Source organism: Columba livia, chromosome 1 (genome assembly GCF_036013475.1).
Source record: "Columba livia isolate bColLiv1 breed racing homer chromosome 1, bColLiv1.pat.W.v2, whole genome shotgun sequence".
In the NCBI taxonomy this organism is placed as follows: Eukaryota; Metazoa; Chordata; class Aves; order Columbiformes; family Columbidae; genus Columba; species Columba livia.
In genome coordinates this window covers 180,044,700-180,063,913 of record NC_088602.1, presented here as the reverse complement: position 1 = coordinate 180,063,913, position 19,214 = coordinate 180,044,700, and the positions used below count along the sequence as shown (strand labels likewise).

The 19,214-nt window shown below is 35.5% G+C and overlaps 1 protein-coding gene across 6 annotated transcripts in view; it reads right to left on the bottom strand.

Moving 5' to 3' along the window:
* ADAMTS20 (ADAM metallopeptidase with thrombospondin type 1 motif 20) overlaps window positions 1-19,214 on the bottom strand; it is a 100,867-nt gene that overhangs the window by 43,950 nt on the left and 37,703 nt on the right. For 5 of the 6 annotated variants that reach the window (XR_010469549.1, XR_010469551.1, XR_010469550.1 and 2 more), the window contains exons 12-23: window positions 13,769-13,914; window positions 12,221-12,402; window positions 11,991-12,127; window positions 10,759-10,876; window positions 7,341-7,436; window positions 5,952-6,118; window positions 5,713-5,842; window positions 4,511-4,637; window positions 3,627-3,837; window positions 2,930-3,094; window positions 2,076-2,240; window positions 773-895 (exon numbers count right to left, since the gene is read on the bottom strand). Coding sequence is in view for 3 of the 6 variants with exons in the window: in XM_065048624.1 (XP_064904696.1) it covers window positions 773-895; window positions 2,076-2,240; window positions 2,930-3,094; window positions 3,627-3,837; window positions 4,511-4,637; window positions 5,713-5,842; window positions 5,952-6,118; window positions 7,341-7,436; window positions 10,759-10,876; window positions 11,991-12,127; window positions 12,221-12,402; window positions 13,769-13,914 (1,767 nt within the window). In the remaining 3 variants the exon portion in view is untranslated. The remainder of the gene's footprint in view (window positions 1-772; window positions 896-2,075; window positions 2,241-2,929; window positions 3,095-3,626; window positions 3,838-4,510; window positions 4,638-5,712; window positions 5,843-5,951; window positions 6,119-7,340; window positions 7,437-10,758; window positions 10,877-11,990; window positions 12,128-12,220; window positions 12,403-13,768; window positions 13,915-19,214) is intronic. The other variant, XM_065048625.1, reaches the window with a different exon arrangement.

Genomic DNA, 19,214 nt, shown 5'->3' with positions numbered 1-19,214 from the left:
ACTTGTGTCTGGTTTACTCTGGACCATAGAATCCTTTTTTTTCCCCCCCTTTTCTCCCTGAGACAAGCAGCACAGTATATCCTCAAGGAGGTATATGTTTACAAGCTTAGCTGGATATAAATGAGATGTATCAACATCTTGGCCAAATCAATGTATTAATACATAGCACTTAAGACACCAATTGCTGTTTATCTGACTCTATTAAAAACATTTCTTCTGAGAAATGATAGATTTATATTAAGGGAAGTGATGAAGGAAGTAAATCGAGACAAGAAGAAAGGGTAGAGAACCATATGAATACCATATTGAATCATAATTCGTGTCTACACAGTTTTGAAATAATATTACTCCAACAATTGAAGCTTTCTTCAAGTAACCATAGTGTTCCTTTAAGAAGTACATACAAGCAGAATTTTAGAGAATACCAAGCCAGTTAGGTACTGTTATTAAGCATCATGGTAAGCAGTCTCCTTGTAATATTCTACATGTTGGAGCTTCGCCCCCCACCCCCTCCTTCAAATAATCAAAGGTCTTTGGACCGCTTCAGTCATGTACCACATTTTCAAGTGTCTGATCTCCAAATTACTCTTCTTTTACCTAATTCCCTAGGCCAAATTTAATGTTCAGGAAAGAAGCAGATAGTTTCAGTCTTTTTTTCTCATTTTAGAATTTGTTTCTGCAAGTTCCTTCAAAGAGTCAGTAGACAACAATCTTATTTAGATGTTTTTAACTAAAAAGTGCAATCAGCTGAAAGGTACATTTTTTAACTTACTTGGTTATCTCTAGGACGAGTAGCAGCATTACATTCCCTGTCATCATCCAAAATAACTCTGTAAGTCCCAGTAACACATTTGACTGCACGCATCTGGTATCCGCGTCCACACGTCACACTACACTGTCAAAGTCAATAATTTCATACACTTGAAATGGCACTATTTATAATCAAATTTAATTTTAAATTACAGATTCTATTTTAAATCTCTGAAATGACTATGGTGTTAACTTTCTTCATGGCAGACCATATGGTGCTTAAACAGTGACCGTGACATGCCAATATTTTGTGTTCATGCAGGAAAACAGCTGTCTCTTTTTTTCTCCCATCTACCACGTACAGTCATTCGGCTGGAGACTGGGAGGGAACACAGCCAGGACAGCTGATCCAAACTGATCCAAGGGACAATCCATGCCACAGAATGTCATACTTAGCAACAAAAACTGGGGTAGAGGAAGTGGGGAGGGAAGGGAGCAAGAAGTGGTTACCAAATGAGTCACTGGCTGCAGCTATTAAATATCTTTCCCTTCACTATAGAGTTTGACAAGAGCATACTCAAAGGCGGCACCTAAAATGTTAGATGTCTGAAAACAGTGTGACATAAATCCCATCCTACAAATACTGTGGTTCAAGCACAAGTACTGGTAAAAACCCAAGTCCTGAATAGCTGTTACCAGATGGTAGGATGGAAAAACCACAATCAAAAGGTCTGGTCCAGTGACATGGATTGGCAAATTGCTTGTACAAGCTATTCCAGCAAGGCCATACACAGTGATTTTCCATTCAGAAGAATTATATGATGGGACTGAAGTAGTTTATTATTTCTTTTTGCATTTAGTTTGTAGAAATAGAAAACCATCAACTTCTGATCAAAAATTACTCAAAAGGAACTCAGTATTATGTTAGACAACCATGTGGTTATCTCTAACATGAAAAAATATTGCATGAGAAAAGTTCTAGACAAAATAAAGGTTTAAGTTAAAAAAATACTTAATTTCCAAAGGCATATTTATTCTGTATTTTACTAACAGGTTATATGTAAAAAAAAAAAAATAATATCGGCTACATCTTTTATATCAAGGCTTGGGGTCAATGACTATTTTAGGCATTTAACTTATATGTGGATGTTCCTAAATTACATGTTAGATAGCTGCTAGGAGAAAAACAAACAAACAAAAACATGTAAATCAATTCAACCAAAGTAACTGCTTAAGATCCAATTAAAATGTTTAAAAGGTATTGATTTGTGATCCCTCATAATCTGAGCAAGAAACCAAGAAGCCAGGAATCGTTATGTACTCACTGATCCCCAAGGCCCTACTTGCCAAGATGCACATTCATGAAGTTCACACGCTGTTACTGATTCTGGTCTCTCATTTGGATTACAGAAATCGTCTCTCAGTCGTTCATCATTAAGTTGGCACCATACTTGACGATGCTTCATTCCTTTTCCACATGTCACGGGACACTGTAAAATTATTAGAGTCATCGGTTTGTAAAGACATAAATCTGCATTAGTGGCTTCACTTTATTTTACAGTAATCTGTTGGATTTTAAAGATAACAAACAACGGAAGTATTCCATGAATATTAGTCTAACAAAAGTAGTTCTTTTATGAACTCTCCATTTCCTGTAAACATCAAGCCAATAACACAAAAGAATCAGTATCAAGTTTCTAAAGCTACAAAAATATGATAACATCATTTATTTCCATTAGAATAAAGAATACTTGTTTAAAATATGACTGCACATATCACAGCTTTTACAGGAAAAATGTTTAAGCCATCCGCAATTCTTTCATACAAATTTCCTCTATAATAAAATGGATATAATTCTGTGCTTCAGTTGGCTGGATGGTTCCCATTGCTACACAAGCAAGGTACATATATTACTCTACATAGGCTTAAGTAGCTTCGCTATCTCATTTTAATGTAACTAAATTTTAGAGAAAAATAAATTCTAGGTGTGTTTTTCAGAAATTCTCGTGCCATCTGTACATCCGGGATGTATGTATATCAGCCAAGTCCTAGGACTTCAGAATTTTTACTTTCATGTGCCCCAAAATAGCCAGAACAAGAAAATCAAACACTTAAAGCAGCTTATTTTAATATAGATGACCAGGATCAAAGGTGTGTTAAGTTTTACATCATTCATTACCTCACTCCACTCACTAGCAGACCAGCTTGGACATAAGAATTCATTGCAACTCTGTGTTACAACTCTGGGAAGCTCCCGGCATTCTCTGTCAGGAAGATGACGACCCAAATTGTTCATACAAAAAGCCTCTCTAGTTCTGACACCTCTTTCGCAGCTCCTGGAACACTGCAGTGTACAGAAAACATTATGAAACATGAAACACAACATGGTAAAACCACGTCAAAATACATTATGAGCCCTATAGGTGAAAGACATTAATGATTGCATTAGACAAATGTATAATACATTTAATCCACAGATTGCTAATATGTTTGTGTAAGTTAAATTTGGCACCTTGTTCAGGAGTTCCAACATAGAAGTCTTCAATTAAGATTAAAACTGAAATAGTTCTTAGTCCTTTTCTCCAAAATACTTGCAGAATTATCAAGACTGTAAACAAAATATACACCTTTAACCACCAGTCTCTGCTTACTTCCAAAACCAAGCTGCAAACAATTTGACTACAGCGTCTTACAAAAATATGAGGAAGTTGCTGAAATATAAAGGTTGGTATTAGCTACTCCTACAACTCCGCATTTGTCAAACATTATTTTCCTCCACTTACTTAAACTAAAAAATAAATTACATAGAAATAAAAATTTGATATGAATGCTAACCAGAACTATAATGGTACAATTATAAGGTTTTGAATTTGTACCTCTGACCATTCTGTGTAGTGCCAACTTGTTAACATACAGTCACCATGGCAGGGCTCTCTGGTTGGTGGTTTCTGCTGATCAGCACAGTACTTATCATCCACTGGAGCAATGAGTCCTTTTGAAACCGAGTACTTCATGCAGTGGATCTCTACAGACCGATACCCTGGGCCACACTTCGATGTGCAGTCACTTTTGCCAACACTGTGCCACCTACAAGGACAGACTGTTATAGAAAGCTAACCATGTTTTAAAAAAATAAGACCATGGTGAATAAAGGACTCCAAGAACATACCAGGAATTGTCATGTAAATATAGATATGCATTTTAGGGAACAGATAAAACTGTAAAATGTATCTCATGACTAGAATTTTCAAAGCAATATAAAAGAATTTGACTCATAGGCTTAAAAACATCTTTTTAAATTTAAAGGCTCTTTTGTTTTAATCTCCTAGGTGACTTTGAAAAAAAGTAAGCTATAATTCTAGCTGTTCATCCTTTGAACACTTCAGCGTGATCTTTCTTGGAGTGCAAAAACACAAGTCTGTTTCAAATTAGTTCCAGTTGTGGGTACCGTTCTGGTGAAAAATGTATGCTACCCAGCAATTCAGGTTTTTGCACCATGATAGATAGAGCAGATTCACAATCCTAACAAAAGACTTTGTTCTTCACCAATACAAGTCAGAAAAGTACACTAGTTCTACTCATATTCAGAGGTGCAAACAAAATGTATAAACCCATTATAACAATAGATTTGAGGAAAGGAGGGAGAGATGGGAGCGATGAGGCAGGTAGAGAGGGGTGAAGAGGATAAAGCAATCTGAATTATTTTGTTTCAATCTCTATCAACAAAAATACGTAAGACCACAATAGTTCCTCTTTTTACCTTAATTCACACTCCGTATTACACTCCTCAAAGACATCTGGTACAGTGGGTATAAGTTCACATCTTTGATCAGACACTACCACATGATCACTTTTACGTATGCATGTCATTCTTCTTCTTCGAATACCTTGCAAAGGAAACAAAAAAAGTGAGTAGAGGGCTGAAAATAGGGGTGCCTTTTTACACTAATGGATTCCATTAATCTTTTAGGAATTTAACTGTGATACCCCATTAACACTAATCATTCTATAGAGCAGGCTCTGCACAAACATTCTGCTTTGTGCAGCTGACTACATGCCAGGTGGAGAACAACCTTGTTGCAGGCATCCCTGACACCTCCCAGCCATAGTACAGGGGTCTCATGAGGATATCAGCTTCCAGAAAACAGCGAAACTGCAACAGTCCATTCACCCATAAAGCTAGGTATTCCAAATGCATCACGTCTGTCCTTCGCTAAATTGCTAAATTTTCAATCCATCATGGTAACTTAGAGTTTGTGATCTTCCTCTTTAAGGAAGCAGAAAATTTGATCACAGAATACCTCAAGATCTGGAGTGTCAGAAAAACTACCACAGCTGACAGACACTCTGCTTCTCTCACACAAGTGTATACAGCCTGAGTCAAAACCAGAAGAAACTCACCATCACATAACTACAGGCATTTCTAGCACCTGTTAATAGGAGTATCTATCAAAAAACTCTGTAGGTACACTTTATGTACACCCTTCATACATATTGCAGTTTTATTTTTACACTGGAATGGCCTATAGACTAACAGTTAAAAATTGTAAAATATAGCTTTACTCCACCTAGCAGATAACCAAAAAAAACCAAATAGATATGACAAATCAGTGACCATCTGGAAAAAGGATAGTAGAAGCCTGGTACACATTAGTACATATACAATAGCACTTTCTAAGGATACATTAGATTTGATTTGATGATTTTTTTTTTTTTTAATAAACCACCCCTATGGTTACCACAAATGTACTTCTGAATATAGAATTGCATTCCATAAGTACTGAAAACAGCAAAACAAAATCAGAAGCCATTCTGCCCTTAAAGGCTCTGTGCACCTAAAGTTTACTGAGCGTGCCGAGTCTCTTCCTTAGGAGCAGGGGCAAAAAATTTGAGTATTTAAGACCAGTCCCTTCCTAAATGCCATCAGGTCTTTGGTTCTGGTGACAAAAGGACTCACAGTACCTTGGCACATCCTGCTGCAGTCTTGCCAGGGTCCATAAGGATCCCATGCAAACGCATCACTTCTGTCTTCTATTGGGATATTGAATGAGTAGCGCACATCAGGGTTGTATAAATTCCCTACACACAAAACCTTAATTGAGATAAAATGATATCTGGTTTTCAGTGAATTTGAAAATAAAATTATGAAAATAATGATTATGTAGCAAATTTTCAAACTTAAGAAAAAAGAAAACATGCACCTGTAAGGTTAGCTCTTCTTCAACTCTATCAGTGCTGTTAATTCGTTCTATCGTATTGTTTGAACCACTGTACTCAAAAATGGCTCCTTGTATATTGATTTCTCTTTTTGACATGCTTACAACAAAATTTCCATTCAAGATAAAATTTCCATGAATATCAGATAAAGCTATAAATAAAATAAAATATTGGAAATAAAGCATCTATTTAATTAAAAGGTTGTATCAATAAAAACTCCTAATAATATATCTTCCCACCAACACAGCTTTATTTTAGTCTATCTGTAATACTTTAAAGTTGTATCAAACAGTTTCTCAAGCATGAATTCAGTCCTAACCATCAGCAACTCTCACCAAGCAGTTGTCATGGATTTTCTCTGTGTTAGTAAGACAACACTAATAATATTTGTTCAGCTGAAGGGTTGACTGCAGTCATCACTTTTAAATTCAGTTAGGTTCTGCTACTATAGAAAGAAACAATTATCTGTATTTCTGGCTTATTCTACAGCCCACATTCTCGTATTTGCTAGCGTGCTTTTAAAAGTAAATTTCAAAGTAAAAATAAATTATTAAGCACTTACAAAAATAATTAAATATAACAACCAATTTATAATAATAAAGATTAAAACCAAGTTAAAAATTAAATTTTAAAAGAAAGTAAATTTGTTAGTAGAGGCGTGCTATTCAGGCATTACTACATTTGAAATGGTAGCTAGTGTCAAGGGGGTGAAGGTTGTTTCTGTGTCCTGTGAGATGCGACAACAGGGCAACAGGTGACAAGGAAAACATTTTGAAGATTCTGAAGTTTGTTGAGTAGGATGGTAATGGAAGAAGAGACAGAAGGAAATTTTGCACCAATATTCTCTCAGGCACTTCAGATATAAGTACTGTGAAATAGAACAACCAAGATTTTTGCTAACACATGCTTATGAATTCTTTGTTCCTCTCACACACTTTTACAAATTATCAACACGTGATCTTTAGATAGACATGATAGAAAAAGAGAAGTGTGAGACAACTGGCGTTTGCTGAAGGTCAGAATGCTTCATTCATAAACAAAGTGTATGTTTCCAAGATTTAAAACCACACGTGCCTGCATTATTCCTGAGTTTACTTGTGGAGTTTTAATTAACATTGCCACAAAAAAGTAAAAAAATTGACTAACTGATGCAATGTGCTATAATCCCTCTTCTCTGACAAATGAACACATGCGTTTAAGAAGTAGAAACCTAACAACATCTCACTCATTTTTCTGAAAACTAATATCTACTGAGAGACTCAGGCAAATGATGATACAATGTAATTAGATATTTGGTCTAAAGACTTTTTCAGACTCCTGATAATGTGCATCTAGAGCAGACCTCTGGTAAGAGCACAAAAACTAGCTTTTACCAAGGTAGTTGTCATCTTCTGGCTTCCCTGAGTAGCTGTACTGCCGAATATCAATGTTTGTTGCTCCTTTGGGAATATTTACCACAATATTGTAACCTGCAATGTAATTATTCACAAATTAATTGTATATTAAAGCAGTCAAATGCTAGTAAACATGTATATACATTTAACTAGTTTTATTCACAAAACCCTACAGTGTACCAGAGACAACCACTGCTGATTCTGTGATTCTGTGAATGCCTTCATGTTTTAGGAAGGAAATGTGAATATCTTCATAGATATTAAATTTCTTGGTTGGTGGTTGGGGTTTTTGTTGTTGTTGTTTGATAGGTTGGGGGTTTTTTTGGTAAGTTGAATTGAACGTTTATCTTCATAACTCATTAAAATTTATTCCTGTATTCAGAAAAGTGAATTCAATTCTTTACCAGCAACATGAGTTCAACCTGCTCTAAAAAATCTCAGCACTACTCTAGAAAGCGGTCAAATATATCAAGTAGGACTCAGAAAACACTGTGGCTCCTCACAATTTAACCACAAAACTTTCATACAGGTCTGGGTAAGTTACTTAACACGAAGTAACTCCACTCCCTGTTTATACAATTGGGTTAGCTTCTGTCTCATCAGAGCAGTGCATGACAGCACTAAAGAATGAATCCTAAGTAGTCAAATATCGCACTATTTCAGGCCATGCACTTCGGTAGATATCTCAGATAAACTAGCCATGCTTGCTCCACATTCTGCTACTTAAAATGTTATCATAGTGTGCTCCCTTCATATACAAATGCTTCACAAATGAGTCCTCATATCCCGTAATACCTATAAATACTATTACAGTGGTCTTGTCATAAGGTAACAAGATAAGGTACAGCAAGACCCACTTGAACTGTCACTCTACACATTAAGCATAAGTTTTATATATATATATATATATATATATATAAAGGCAGCTGTTTCTCATAGAGCTTAATCACAAATTCAAAAGGATTACTATGTCTAAGAAAAACTGAGTATGGCAAACATTGGAAACAAATAATAAACACAAACATTCAATCTGAAGCATTGATATTATCTTTGCTAAATTTTGCACTTATTTTGCTCTATTTAAGTCTTGGCATAATTTAACTTTACTTAGTTGACTCACCTCTGTGGGTAAAAATTTAGATGGCAAATATAATTTTCAATTTAACAGTTCATTAACTTCCCAGTGCTTTTAATCAACTAAAACTGTGTCATGCATTTAAATAAACATTTAATTTAATCACAGGTCCACCACATTTACCAGCTGGGGGCAGCACTGCAATTGCAAAGTGAGAGACTGTGTGCTGTGGATAAACACACAGCCTTTGGTCACCCTGCCAACATCCAGGAAAGAAAACCAAACACACTGAAAAAAGTCCCTCATCTCACATGCTGAAGACCTTGTGGTAATAGAAAAACAGAAGACAAAATATGGGAGGAAACTACACACAAAACTGCATAGCATGTTGTCAAGAAAGGAAAATAGATCACATACTAAGGTACTGAGAAGAACAACTTTCCAGGAAATCTGCAGATACTATAATGTGATGCTACAATAATAGCCAACATAATAATTATGTGTACATAATTAGATTACAATTTCCTAAATTGGGAAATAACTAAATTAGTATTTCACTGTAATTAATTTCTGATGATTGTTTCACTACTGTTTAAACACTTAATGACACCATTGTAACTGCATGAACACAAGCATGTACCACAGGCTGCTATTGTCTAACTCCAAATTCCACCTCAGTAAAAACGGTTCACGTCAGTATGAAAGGGGACCAGGTGAAGTTAAAAGAAGAAGTTCAAGTGCACAGACTTTATCATTCTTATCTTGTGATCCTAACTCAGAATGTTTTGGAAAAGAATGTTTCCTCAAACTATGTTTTCAGTCACTATCCTGAGGATGTCACAGGCCTCCCATGGACACTGAAGTGTTAGTGATGTGCCAGCTCTTGTTTGCACTGTGGCACTACTACTTGTGATAATCCCCAATGTTTAGCACACTGCTCAGTAGTATGACTCAGCATCATCTTCTATATGCTCTAATTCTAAGAACTCAAACATAATTGAAAACATTCAACTAAAATAATAAACCAAGATTTTCCTCATCCCAAAATTTCTTTTTTTTTTCCTTCCTCAACTTTAGTTAGAAGCAAATAAATCTGTGACAATATAAAGCTGATAAACAGCAGAGCATGACAGTCTCAACCATATATCTCAACTGTATAAATAGCAGTTTCAGTGTAATGGTCACTTGTATCAAACATATTTGTGATAGAATTCATGTTCTACCTATAAGCAAAATGATCATTTATAGTGGTGGAAAACACAAACCACTATCAGACCTTCACTCACAATTACCAAACTAATATGTTTTTTACTTCAGCATTTTGACCACATGTTCAGAAACTCAGTCTAAGAGTTGGCTGTGCCTTCTTCCAACTTCTCAGGACAGTCACAAGAAAACACATACAGCTGCTCTTCCCATACAAATACACATATGCCACCTTTATGTTTTTTGGTACTTTTTGCTTGGTGCAAGCCCTCTGTAGAAGGAAAAAAAAAAAATACTGGGCATATTTTCCTCTTCAACCAGCAATTCCTCTGTTCTATGAAGATTCTATTTGGTAGCTCTTCAGACATCATTTTCACTTTGCCTGTGGTCTCTTTCAACCAGCGAAGTGGTATGAAACAGCCTTTGGGAATTTAATATTAACCTGGAGACTTCTGTCCTTATAGTCCATGCTCTAACTACTTAATTGTAGTGCTACACACACGCAAATCTCTCCAGGCTTCCCAGAAAGGACTACACATAGAAGAACTATCAGTAGCTCTATTAGAGAAACTAAATCAAAGAAACAGGAATTACCAGGGTTATTCAGAAGAGTTTCTCATTCACTACATGCCAATGAAGAGGGAAAAACATAAATGTTGCTGCTCCTGTTCTCTGAAAAGAAAAGGCTCACATTTCACTGGCTTTTTCCCTACAGGACAAAAGGAACCTCATCAGCTGCTCACACCACAGACTTCTCGCTATCTCTACACAACCAAAAGGAGACATTGGAATAAATCCTTCAGCTGCATAGCTTCAGACGAGAGAATGCAAAGTGCAAAGTAGGATGCATTCTTCCTTTTAAAGTACTTTTACCCTCATCCATCTCTATTTGTGTCTTTTGGTTTGACCTTACAGGTGATTTTTTTTTTTCACACCTTGAATATATAAGTGTGTCACAGCATTTGCTTCTGCATCCTAGAGAGGGAATGTGACTGAAAATTAGAGATTTTTTTTTGTTGGCAGAGGTCCTAAAGGTGATACAATTTCTCAAATGTAAAACAATTTCTAAGCCATACTAAAATGTGGATTGAGTTTAAAAAAAAATAAACAACATACCATAATGAGCACTGTTGAAAGTACCTGCAAGAGTCTTACATGAAGAATTATCACCACCACAGATTCCACATTTGTCTCTCCTTGCCTTGGAATTCAACACGTGATCACAGCCTGCTTGCTACAAAAAAAAGTGCAATAACCCTGTGTCACCCAGCCCAACAGACAACAATGAAAACAAACAATGTCAGCTTCCCACTCCCCAAAAATATTCTTATTCACTATATATATATATATATATATCTGGTCTTCCTTGGCAATTCATGAAAAGCCTTTTATGTTTTTAAGGGCTGTGATGCAAGGGCAAAACACAATAGTGCTGTTGTACTAAGAATGTACAATCCAAATAATAGGCCAAAAACTGCATAAGAATACATAACAGTACGTAAAGATTTTTTAATTAAAAAGGCCAAGATAGTGTATAAATTTTAACTTATATTTACATTAACAAGTCTTGGAATCCTAAAAGCAGTTTGTATGTGTCATGAAATCTTTTAAAGTCTGTCTTTACTGCAAAATAAGCAAAGGAATACATGCAGACTATGCTGGTTGAACTAGCATAAGCACAATTTTTGTTTATGTATCTTTACCTAAGCTTCCTTTTTTAAAAAAAATATGATAAACAAGACAATTCTCTGGCATTTCCACCTTCCTCTTGATTCAACACTACATTTTCTCCTCAACCTGAATATACTCAGTTTCACTACAATCAGCAAAAAAACGTCCAGGCTTGACAAAATGTCTTGAGATGTTATAATAGATCAGCTTGCTTCTCCCAACAAAAACTTGTGGCACTTCCATAACTGCTATTAAGCAAAGAATGCTGAAGTGATCCCTTTCCTGATTTTGCAATGAAATAATAAATACGTAATCTATCTACCCTTGGATTTTCTACTTTTTTTTATTCCTCTATGATGGCAAGAAACACACAGCATGCTTCTTTCATCTCTTTATGCCAATTTTGGATCAGCTTCTCTCTGCTCACTTGGACAATATTAACTCTCTCACATATGAGGCTTAATGAGGAAAGATTGTGGGTCTTCAGATTCAGCTCTCTGTTCTTCACTTAATTGCCTCCATTTCCAGATCTTTAATTTGGTAGGGATTAAAATTAACTGAAGTAAATTCGAAACATCTTGCTTTACATATTTTCAAAAATGGTTATTTGGATGAATATTTAATATCCATTTTACCATCTAATAAAATTCATTTTAATAATTAATAAGTTTAAATACCCTGCATAAGCCTTGAACACAAAGGTCATTGGTTTCTGCTCCACAGGGAGTACCATCAGCAACTCTGTCCTTCAGCTGATAGTAGGAAGTTGTTCCAGAAACTCGGCAAAAAAGTTTACAGCGATCTTTCATAGAAACTGGAAAGAAAATCCAACAGGTTTCTTGTCTGTTTTAAAACTTTAATTAAAGTAACATTTTTATTTCATTAATTGAAATAAATAATTACTTACTACCACTGTATTTTGGAAGCCAGCGAACAGCAGATGTAAGACCGTTGATATTAAAGTGTTTGCCATCAAATTCAGAGCACTGTTGCTCTCGGAAATCTTTTTTGCCTTTTGGACAATTATCAGTATTACATGATCGAAATTTCATCCTACGGCCAACACAGTACTTTCCTCCGTTTCTTGGTCTAACAAAAAGAGGTAAATGTAAAATACAGTCAGTTTCTAAAATTGCTGTTTTCCACAAAATGTGGTGTGAGCCACGGATCTAAAGGGGAAAGTCTCACACAGCATTCTGCCATGTTTTAATGGCTTTCCTCCACACACTCATCTTCTATTGCACTGTGTATACATTTATAAGGATGTGAGGAAAAGTTCATGTAAAATACTACTGCTGAGGAAGGTGGTAATCAATTTACTGATGTTTATTAATGTATATTACATTTTTATTTCTCTTAAAATTATAATTATTTTCCCTGGGAAAAACATTATTTACCTTAATGCTTTCATCAGCTTAGCTGGGATACAACCCTATTTTTACAGAAGCAACATTTCCCTCCACAATTGGAAACGATTATTGTACAGAGTGACAAAGACAGGAGCTAACACACTTTTCTGTAGCCCTAATATAGGTTTCATTTTGGAGATAAAAGGAACTAAGAAGGGAAAACTGCGGAAAACACTTCATTTACTGCAAAGTAAAAATACATTTCTTAACTGTTATAAACCCTGCTACACAATAATTCAGTATTTGTAGGTTCTTGGGGGGAAAAAAATAATAAATCTTTATCAATAGCAATCATATCAATCCTATCAGTTACTACAGACTGACAGAGGCATATCTAATGGGAATCTAGTTTACTGCCTCTTACTCAGAGAAAATAAAGTAGCCTGGAGTTATTTGACTGAGGTTCATTTATCCCACTGATAATATCAAGACACGTGATTTCCTAAACAAACCCTGGAACTACCCAGGTTGCAGATATGGTTCTGCTTCTGAAGAAGTTAAGGCTAAAGTTCTCATTGAATTTTATTATAGAGGATGAAACCCACACTTAATTATGCAGTCAAATGAAGTTTCTTATCATAAAGGCAAACTGTAAATGACCTTGCTGTAACCAGTGCTTCTGGTGGGTGTTACTGGTGGTGATGCTGTGAAAAAGCCTTAAATCAAAGCAAATCAAGTGTTTCACTAAAAAGATTACCAGGGAATGGACCCACTTCTTTTTGCAGCTTTTACTCTCAATGTTTTAAGAAATCCTCAGCATTTAAAGTATAATAATAATAATAAAAAAAGACCCTGCCATACTAAGTCTTTAGAAATTTCTGTAAATATGAATGATATTGAGACAGGAGTTCTCTGCATATTACAGTCTGTAGACCTTTCTCTCTTTTGAAATATAGCTGAAACAAGTTGGTTTGTTTTTTTTTTTTTTCTTTTTTTGGCACATCAAACTGATTTGCAGAACCCACAATACCTTCATTTTGTTTTGAACCAATCCATTATGTCATAATATCTTCATTATGCACTAATGTAAAACACGAAAAACATACTCTGGTCTATTACACAGCCTGGTGGTGCTCTTGATTCCACCTCCACAAGTTCTTGAACATGAACTATACGGTCCCCATGGTCCCCATTCTCCATCTACAGGATGCGTCTCCATTTCTCTGCTCACACAAACTCCATGGCGGCAGTGCTGCACAGTTCACAAACAAGATAAAATTTCTAAGTCAAGCAAAAGGTTACTGTATATTTTAGGTACAGAAATAACAAAATTTAAGATTTCTCTGCTCTTAATCTGTGTCTGGACATTTTCTAAATCGTTCAAATTCCTATATGATATCTTATCCACTAGTCATATTTTCAAAAATGCTGCCTAGAGTTCTTTGCTCTCTATGAAATCTACTGAATGCTGAATGTATCTTTAGCTCTTGTGACTTTATTGAAATGCCTATAAAAGAATCTCAAAATCCTAATCCTGAATTCTTGGCAAGTTTTCCTGCACAAACTTCAAAAATAGATTTACAGACGTCTTGTATCTATGAGATTCTCCCAGTTTAATTCGGAAATTCTTGCTAATGCAAAACCAGTGAAAAGGTGTGATAACAAATCACCAAGAAATTCAGGGCGTTTTTAGCATTCCAAAAACTAAAACATCTAATGGGATATTTTTGGAAAAGCACACAAATTTTCAAGCATTTATGACCTTGTTTATGCTAAAGCAAGATGACGTAAGAGATTTATGCTTAAACTCAAGACTTTCTCACCTATAACAATAGGTGTAAAATATGTTCTATTTTTACTCATTTATATTTTACAGTATATTTATATTTAATAATAATTTCATAAATATTGCCATTAAAATGAATATTTAAAGAAGTAATAATTCTTCGAGTAAGATACTACAGTGTAATGTCTATTGTGTTACTACAAAATTTATTTCTGCTGAAGAACTACCTATTTTCAACTGAAAACTTACATAAAGGTGCAATTTCCCTTTAGTTTGATGTGGTTTACATTATTCAGATGACAAAGTTTGTTGTGGTCATGTCAGTTATGAGACTTCACCACCCTATATTTGTAAACTGTTATTATTTATAGAAAGTTGTAATTACTAGCTATTTTTTTCTGGAAGAATCAAGTGATCAGTCTCTTGCTTTTCAATTTTTACTTTCTAAGGCCCTGACTCTGAAAATATTTATCCACTTCAGTGGTTACTCAAAAAGTACATGACTAAAAAGTCTAAATAAAAATATTATGATTGGTGCGTGTAGTGATTTCTTCCGAAAAACCTGCAGGAATTACCAGCACTAATCTTATTGATGACTTATGGCAGTTGGAATTCTAATTTATTTCTATGGTTTAGAAAATCCCAAGTGGTATATTTGGTCATAACATAGCAGAACAGTTTACACACTAAAATAGAACATTTACAAGACACAATAATATCAGCACTGTGTCCCCCGCTGACTTCTATGTGGATAACATTTCCTCAGCTTTGCCCTTGACTCCAAACACCCTATGAAGCATCAAAGGCTCCCCACAACTGGACACAAGACACTGGGCAAGATGGACTATATGGGATCAGTGCTCATACACAATAGAGATAATTCTTTATTTTAGATGACTGTTTGCAGACTCAGGATTATACTGACCATTAGGTTTGTTATCAGGAGGGATTCTCCTAGCCATACTGACTGGCAGTGGCTTACTCCATCTTTCCCTGCAGTACAGACATGGATCGGTCACTAGAATCATCAGAATAAGATTACATCGACTCAACTACTTGTTATTTCTGAAGCTTGGGCTTTGTGTCTCCACTGCCTGTGACACAGAACAGCTTCAAATTATCTCAGAGTCTAGAAGGGTTTTGGTAACTAAAGCCTCTGCCACACAAAACAATTTAAGAACCTCTAATACAGAGCAGATAAAATAATTCCATAATTCCATCCCCTTTTAAAACTAATTTGAATGTTGCATAGAATTTCTCAAGAGTTATTATGATGTTACAGATTTATTATAGGAACTATCAATTAACATAAACTTTACTGACCACATAGCAATGATGTGTGCAGTCCTTCTGAATGTACCTGAATGACACAAAACTCAAATGTTGTTCAGTGGCTTTATTGCTGCATAAAATAATTCCTAGAAGCATTTTTTTCCTAATTAGTATATGCATTTGTTATATTGGTACTTATGCTCATAGGTTAACAATCATTTTGCTTTCAAAACAGGAATTTGTTACAGAATCAGATTCTCCTTTTTGAGTTCTGCCTGAGCTCTTAATCCAACTTGGCAATAAAATTGTCTGCCTGTATAATTCGTCATGCTGACTCTTGCATATGGGACATATCTTTGAAGCTCTGAATGCCTTCCTCTAAGAATATGGCCATTCAAGTTGATTTTCAAGCCCAGAGCAAACACAGAACTCATACGACATCTTGTCATAAAATCACTTAAATGATGCATCAAATTGGCCAGATCACTCGATTGATGCTAACACTAATGCTTTAAGACCAAGAAAACACCACTATTTCACTGCATATCTGCATATGATTTTCTCTACTGCAGTGCTTACTGTTCGATTTTATTACATTTTCCAAGATGCCCTTACGGTACCTTTGTACCCAAACTTAGAAATAAGAGATATGGCTGTAAAATATAAAAGTCTAAGGTAAATATGAGAAAACATTAAGACCTTGCCTTTCCAAAAATTGCAATTAGTGTTTTAAGAAATAGTATTTACTACTATAGGCTAAAGATACTAAATCCCACTTCACAAAATGAATACTGCATCTAAATACAAGACAGCGACCTAGAGGTTAGGTTCTTCCTCCATCCACAAAAACATTTACAATGACTTGAATGGAGATTTCTGGAAAAGACAAAGTTGTAAAAAGACGTTTTATACCCACAACAGCATTATTTTGATCCATAAAAATGCAAAGCACTTGTTCACATCTGGGATTTTAATAGCTTTTTCAACAAACGTGTCTCAGCCATTATTCTACTGCATTCCTACAGAAGCAGTATGATGAAGTCACAGTAGAAAACGCCAGCACCAGACACATTCCAGATGTTTCTCTGTGCTTGCTTGAATCATTCCTTCAGTGAGAATACTATGATACATAGAACTTTCATAAACTTGAATATAATTGCTACATTTATTATGGCAACTATAATGTATGCATCATGTAAAGTGGGTATCACTTGTAATTCCAGACATACTGATTACAGCAAGTGGCAACTGTGTCACTTGGTTAATAGTTGGTTTTCTGTCAAAAAGGCAGAAATTCTGACTCAAATTCACATACACTTATTATATCCAAAGAGATAAAAGAGAGGATTAATGGTCCAAATTTGGGATCAATGAACCTACAGGTACCCAGATTTGTATTTATTAATCAATTATTTATAATAAGAAGTTTGAATCTTGCCTATGGATTAAATTATTATTTGATAAATTGGTTTCAGGTATTTCCAACTTTTCATAGTTTATTGAACTTGATAAATTGCCAGGAAAGTGATTTTGAAAGAAATTATTAAAGTATTAATTGTCAGGCTATGCTTGATTTCAGCTGAATCAAAGAGAGTGATAGATGCATACAGAACAGGACTAGAGCTCTTCTGAAATCAAGTACTTCATACACAGCCTGGTATGACTCACAGCAGCCAAAGGACTCCAAGCTCACTCTTATGGCCTATATTTTCCAGACTAGTCCTAGAGATACACATGGGTTTTGAAGATCTGGGGGCAAAGACTGAAGCAATGATGCTCAGTGTCTGGGGACATAATTTCACATGTTAAAGCCCCATGCAGCCTTGTGGAAAATGAGGCTCAGGAAAAGCTATTAACTGTGTTCCAGACACCAGCATGTTTCCACAGATGTTGCTGGTAGCTGCTGGTCCTTCTAAAAGGAAAGAAGATTATTGAACACTGAAGACAGTATGAGGAGAAAATTAAAAGAGCAAAGAATTGCAGAAGTGGACATGATGGTCTGTATCTTGCCTTCCAAATATCCAGCTTTATCGTTCTGATTTCTTTTGCCTTATAAACATGACTTCTTCACTCCTGATGTCCAGACATGGCCCTGAAAATGACTGTGAGCCAGTGAACAGCACAGGAAGAGAAAGCTGTAATGGACTAAATGCAGGAAAGAAAAATAGGCATAGCCGGTACCACAAAACAGATAAACTCTAAAACCAGTGCTGTAGCACAGGACCAGTTTACTGCAAAGTATCTGGCCTGTAGCTGAGGTCTGAGCATAAACTGTCTCAAAGTAGATTCCAATCACCCGGAGCTGGAAAAGCAGCATGAATCTTAGAAGTTACTTATATTCAGCACACAACTCCATGAGCGGGGAAGGAAGATAAGAACACACACACAGATGAATGCTGAAGTCCACAAACCTCAGAGCTTTTGTTTCTGGCTGTATTTATCTCTATGGGATGTTCCCTTGAATGAATGTGCTGCTACAGACCTCTCTGCCTTGTCTGCTGCAAGGGGATGAAAGGAAACATTTTGCTGCACATTAGACCTATGTCTGTTCTCAGGCTTCTTCCTATAATATACATACTTAAAGAAAGCCCATTGCTCAAAGAAACAAAACCAATATGAAAAGTGGGGTCTAGAGCATATAAAAACAGTGAAAATAGAGCAGTTAGTAATCATTAGAGCTTGAAAAAGTGTCTAACCAAAGTTGTAATTATGGCATCTCAGGCCCCTCTGCAGCATGGATTCTCAGATGAGCCTACATTTATTACTCAGATGACATCAATTACCAACAAAATCCACAATATTTTAATAATTTGTTCAACCTTTTCATTTTTTTCTTGCAAAAATCTACACAGTTAATGCTTCCCTTGATATATTACCAGAGATAACTTATTTTTTCTGAAATCACATCTCATCAGAAAAGTATTTTACAAAAATCCCAGTTTATAACAAAAGCTCTTGGTTTGAGCCCTTAAATACACGTTAGTCTGTACTTACAGTTCAAAAGATCTGCTGCTGCTTCCCAGATGGTTAACATATTCCCCTACACCCAACTCTGTTAAAATCCATCCAATCTTTTTATACTTACTTGACATATACATAAAAACACATAATGAATGATTTTTTGAGATTAACTACCTTCATATATTACATTCATGAGGTATTCAAGCAATGCAATGATTTTAAAAGAAATCAATACATGGGTAGTAACCTACACCTGAAGAACAGCAAACATACTTCAGAATCAGAGACTGCTACTTCTTTTAGTGATCAAGGCAATCCTTTCTTGGTCTGCATCCACATTCTCAATTGTCTCTGCATCCCTCTCCTTATGTGGCTATAAAGGGACTAGGATGAAATCTTAATTCACTTGATCGCTATTCTAGCTATTTTTAGAGACACTAGCTCAATCTATAAAATATGCCTACAGTGAACAGAAGCAATGAACATTTCTCTCATACATACACAAGGCACATGCTTTCCAATCAAACCGATTT